Source organism: Physella acuta, unplaced genomic scaffold (genome assembly GCF_028476545.2).
Source record: "Physella acuta isolate Inbredline_101_S28 unplaced genomic scaffold, ASM2847654v3 ptg000600l, whole genome shotgun sequence".
In the NCBI taxonomy this organism is placed as follows: Eukaryota; Metazoa; Mollusca; class Gastropoda; family Physidae; genus Physella; species Physella acuta.
This window is the reverse complement of record NW_026732119.1, coordinates 1,921,644-1,927,500: the sequence shown is the minus strand read 5'-3', so window position 1 is coordinate 1,927,500 and position 5,857 is coordinate 1,921,644. Positions and strand designations below refer to the sequence as shown.

The 5,857-nt window shown below is 37.4% G+C and overlaps 1 protein-coding gene across 1 annotated transcript in view; it reads left to right on the top strand.

The window, feature by feature from the left end:
- The window catches only part of LOC131947558 (uncharacterized), a 6,681-nt gene extending 1,608 nt beyond the window's left edge, over positions 1-5,073 (top strand). Inside the window, exons 2-4 of the mRNA XM_059308805.1 lie at positions 1,244-1,366; positions 2,295-2,411; positions 4,888-5,073. Of these exons, the coding sequence (XP_059164788.1) occupies positions 1,244-1,366; positions 2,295-2,348 (177 nt within the window). The 3' untranslated portion in view covers positions 2,349-2,411; positions 4,888-5,073. The remainder of the gene's footprint in view (positions 1-1,243; positions 1,367-2,294; positions 2,412-4,887) is intronic.
- The last annotated feature ends 784 nt before the right edge of the window (positions 5,074-5,857 follow it).

Below are 5,857 nucleotides of genomic sequence, written 5' to 3'. Positions count from 1 at the left end.
TAAATTACTATAAAGAAAAGCGTGGGTCTCTTCTTAAATATTAGTAAAGGTATTCAATAGGTTACATAAAAGCTTGTTATTAAAACGTTTTTCTATGAATTTTTTTTTTATCTTTGTATTTTCGATGTTTAATAAACGTTGATTTTATATTTTCTGAAAGTAATTAATCGTGTTTTAATATTCAAAGCAATTACTATAGATGTAACTTAAATAAAAACCATTGTTCAATATCCAATTAAAATCAATTTTTGATATATCTTATAAAAAATCACGAATCATTTAAAAAGCTGCTATTCTCCTTGATTTTTTAAACAAAGTTCTTTTCAGACATCTCTTTCAAAAGAAAAATAATTTATAAAGAAAACGTACATCTATACTAGGTCTTTTACCAGGAAACTTATAGCCCCCCCCCCTTCCCCCCCCAACCGAAACTGTAAGTACCACCCCACCCACCAAATCGATGAAATATAAACTGTAAGAAAACACTGGGTTTTATAGTAACCTTGGAGGGGCCCCCAAACTAAAGTCCAACATCGAAGACGATACGCTCCCAACTCAGCAACCACTCTCCCTACTACCCCCACCCAATCCCCCCCCCCTTTCCCACAACTTACCCTTCAACCCCCCCCCCCCCCCCCCCTCCCAAAAAAAAAAGAAATAAAGAAAAATAAAAGAAATGCCCCACACACAAGTCTCTGACCGTTTTTTAACACCATAGCCAATCCACGTCTATTCTTGAAATCAAAACATTTGTTTTTATCTTATCCAGAGGCGTAGTGACCCCTCCCGGCGCCCGGGGACAAACTTTCAATTTGACGCCTTTCCCCCCTCCTCCCCCAATATATTTTTTAGATTTATAATTCAAAACTGAAGCTAAAGTGAGCTTTTACTTTTTTTTCAACCCATTTTGGCGCCCTTAAGGTCGGCGCCCGGGGACATATGTACCCCCCCATCGCTACGCCCTCTGATCTTATCAGATAGCTTTTTTCACCATAAATAACCAAATATGACTCTCATTGGAAGACAATCCCCCACTAGTGTTTCTTTAAGACATTACTTTAAAGGTGCTGGGGAGGGGGGCGCACTTAAAACTTTACTACATTTTCTATATGCTCTATTTCGTCGTGATGGGTGGGGGAGGGGGGTGCCTTCCCCCCTTCCCATTCCCGAAGAAATGCCTGACAGAATTTACCGTAGCCCGCTATCCCCATGCTAACGGCGTGTCCCACTGTTGACCATTTAGGTCGAGGTCCTGCTAGAGGTGGACGATGGTCACGAGACTTGCCGCAGGTTTTCTTTGAGTGATAGCCACGTCGTGGTCTACTGCGTGGACACAGATCTGAGGGACGGGCAGTTGGAGCAGGAGGTGAGGGGTGTGTGAGTCGTGAGTCGTGAGTCTTTGAATAGTGAGGTATGAGGTGTGAATAGTCAATTGTGAGAAGTGATTTATTAGGTGTGAATAGTCAACTGTGAGTAGTGAGTCGTGAAGTGTGAAGAATGGGGTTCAAATCACGTGATCACTGTTGTGCAGTGGTTTCTTCCAGACTTTTTTCTCCCGGGGGGGGGGGGGGGGGGAGGCACTTGAAATTTTAAAATTTTCGGGGGGGGGGGGGCGGTAGACTTTCCTTCGGGGGGGGGGGGGCGGACACTGTTAAGAGTATATATTTTCTATATAAATTATATACATTTCATTTCGTTCGGGGGGGGGGGGGTCGGTAGAATTTTTTGTGGGGGGGGGGGGGGGCAAAGCCCCTCCGAAGAGATGCCTGGAAGAAACTCTGCTGCCGTGGTGTTCACTCAGAGTAAATAGTAAGAGTGTGGGATATTTAAAAAGCTGGTGATGTTTGAGCAGTTGATGTTGTTGAGCAGTTGATGATGTTGAGCAGTTGATGATGTTGAGCAGTTGATGATGTTGAGCAGTTGATGATGTTGAGCAGTTGATGAAGTTGAGCAGTTGATGATGTTGAGCAGTTGATGACGTTGAGAAGTTGATGATGTTGAGCAGTTGATGTTGTTGAGCAGTTGATGATGTTGAGAAGTTGATGATGTTGGGCAGTTGATGATGTTGAGCAGTCGATGATGTTAGAGTATTTGATGATGTTAGATCTGTGTGTTTGAGTAGTTAATGATGTTTGTTTGAATTGTTAATGTTTTTAAGTAGTCGATGATGTTTGGAAAAGTTGATGATATTTGATCTGCTTATGATGTTTGGTTGAGCAAATGATGTTAGATCTGTTGATGATGTTTAAGAAATTGATGATGTATAAAATTGTTGACGCTGTCTGTTTGAGCAGCTGACCATGTTTGCCACGTTTGGTCCAGTGGGTGCTGGCACGGACAAAGATTGACAGCCGGCCACGGGGTCAAGGTCAACATACAGGACCGAAAAATTTCCAGGAAATTGCAGACAGGTGAGTAGAAAGTTTGAGGGGGGGGGATGCAAATCGAAAGTTTGAGAGAGGGGGGGGGGTGCAAATTGAAAGTTTGAGGGGGGGGGGGGTGCAAATCGAAAATTTGAAAGTTTGTCCCCGGGAAGAGTCATTACGCCTCTGGGGGTGGTGACAACATTAAGTGCCGCACCGGGTGACACCCGACCTCGCTACGCCACTGCTCTCAAGACAATCTCAAGTTTTCTTAGATATTGATGTTTTTTCTTCATATAAATTAAAGAATCCTCTTTAGACCTAGCGATCAACAGTTAAACATCAGACCTGGCTAACATGAGTTAGGTACCCTAAATAACTTGCTAACATGAGTTAGGTACCCTAAAAAACTTGCTAACATGAGTTAGGTACCCTAAATAACTTGATAACATGAGTTAGGTACCCATCAGACCTGGCTAACATGAGTTAGGTACCCTAAATAACTGACAAACATGAGTTATGTACCCTAAAGAGCTGACTAACTTGAGTTGATGAATTGTTCCCGGATTCGAACTCAAGACTTCAGGGGCTAGCATTCTAGCGCTCTACCACTTAGGCCACGCAGCCCCGTTGTTTTTTCATAAACTTATAGTTTTTTATTTTCATCATAGACATACCCTGGTATTTTAAAGCTCCATTTTAAATGACGTTACAATTAGAAGTTTACATACAAATGAAAACTTCAGGGGAGATTTAGTTAGGTTAAAAATTATTTTCAAATGGTAAAACAACTTGATGATCGTGGTCTGTGTGTCTGTCTGTGTGGTTGGAGGGGTGGTGTGTGTAGTGTGAAAGGGGGGGGGGGGGGAGGGGGATAGTGTGGTATTTTATCAGGAAAAATAAAACGCCAATTATAAAGCTTAAACAGTTTCAAAACTACATGTCTTAATCGCACCTTATTTTTTTTTATTATGGCAAAGTTTATTTTTTTTTAAGTACAATCCCTAATCTTACTTTAATTATTTTTACTAACCTAACATTTTGTTGAGATTTGATCATTAATTACCAAAATAGTTAACGCCTTTAAATTTCACACAACCTACTTTAAGTCATCTAGTAATTATAAAGCTGTTTTGAATCAAAACAAGAACATGTTAATAAAAGTTTGATTTTCAGATGTTATGAAGGTCTCTGCTAGGAAATTTAATTTAATTCTTCTTCTTCGCCGTTCTTAAATGTAATGTTGGATGGGATTTCCTCCAACACACTTAATAAGTATAATGTGGCTACTGGTAATGCACCATGATAGGCTGTTGACTCCCTATTTCAGCCTGCTTTTCTTTTTGGATCTGCTTCCATATCCTTTCTCAAACCAAGAACAAACAATAAAACAGCAGTTGTTTTTGATTTTAGAGTTGTCTTGCCTTGATGGTTTGCTATCCCCAGCTATCGAGCCTCATCTGTCCGGGGGGTTTGAACCCATTGCAACCATGAGCTTTACCGACCCGACCACGGCTACTCCCTATATATACTTTAATTCATTTAAATTTCAGAAAAAAAATAAGGTTTCGTTACCTTAAATTTACAAAGCATTTCTTTTAAAGAAAGGTTTACGAAATTATCTTTAGAGGTTATGTAGTTCATACAGACAAATATTTACGACAAACAAAACTATGAGTCAAGAAGCATTTAAATCAAATTCGGATAGTTGTTTATGAAAATGTCTTAACAAAATTATTCGACAAAAACAAATTTTTCACGAAATAAATTGAATCCTGATTTTAAATTCAGCCCACTCTAAAACCGTGTCATAAGCCTTGTCAGCGCTATCAGACGTGCTGAAGCAGACGATCAGCGTCTACCCCCCAGGTCGTCGTGACTGTGTTAAAATTCAGTGGCGTCAGACCCGCGTCAGTGAACTTAATTAAAATAAAAAATAAACCGGAAGTAAACAAACTGAGTTTTTCTTCGTGAAGTAGATTAGAAGAATTGGGACAGATATATTTTTGTACGTCTATAGTCTAATAAATGTTATGCACTTTTGATGGAAAATACACGTTTGTTTTTGTTACACAAAGAGTGTGGCGTAGGCAGGGTTAGTTATTGAAGAAGTGACAATTTATGTTATAGGTATATTATGTATCTACACATACACACACACACACACATATAAAATATAAATATATATATATATATATATATATATATATATTATATATATATATATATATATATATATATATATATATATATATATATAAATATATACACACACACACACATATATATATATATATATATATATATATATATATATATATATATACATATATATATATATATATATATGTATATATATATATATATATATATATATATATATATAATATATAAATATATATATATATATATATATATATATATATATATATATATATATATATATGCTAATCTTTAATTTTTGTTCAAATATTAACCGTTTGCATCTCTTCACTCCCCCACCCCTCCCCTCTCCCCCCACCAGCTACGGTGTGGACTCCTACGTGGAGTGCTCAGCCCTCACACAGCTGGGCGTGAAAGATGTCTTCACGGCTGCAGTACAGCTGGCTCTGGACCGGCTAGGTGTCGGCAACAGCTGGTTGAGGTACATCAAGCTGGTCTCTGACAAGATCAAGGGCATGTTCTTCAACACTTAGGAAATTTGATGTTTATTACATCTTCAACACTAAGGAAATTTGATGTTTATTACAAGGGCGTGTTCTTCAACACTAAGGAAATTTTATGTTTATTACAAGGGCTTGTTCTTCAACACTAAGAAAGTTTGATATTTAGTACAAGAGTATGTTCTTCAACACTAAGGAAATTTGATGTTTATTACAAGGGCCTGTTTTTTCAACGCTAAGGAAATTTGATGTTTATTACAAGGGCTTGTTCTTCAACACTAAGGAAATTTGATGTTTATTACAAGGGCATGTTCTTCAACGCTAAGGAAATTTGATGTTTATTACAAGGGCTTGTTCTCAACACGAAGGAAATTTGATGTTTTACAAGGGCACGTTCTTCAACACTAAGGTAATTGATGTTTTACAAGGGCACGTTCTTCAACACTAAGGTAATTTGATGTTTTACAAGGGGCACGTTCTTCAACACTAAGGAAATTTGATGTTTTACAAGGGCAAGTTTTCAAAAAATTGATATTCATTTCAATGGAATATTTCTAATACTTAGGAAATTTGATATTCATAACAAGGGAACACTTTTCAATATTAAGGAAATTTGATGTTTATTACAAGGGCATATTTTTTACACTAAGGAAATTTGATATTTATTAAAATTGTTTTTTTTTCAACATTAAGGCAATTTAATGTTTAGAGCAAGGGAATATTTCTCAAAAACTTTAGAAATGTATTTTCTATAATTATCAATGGCATATTTTTCATTACTAAGGAACGTTGATGTAGCCTATAACTCTAGGACATAATATTTTTCCCCAC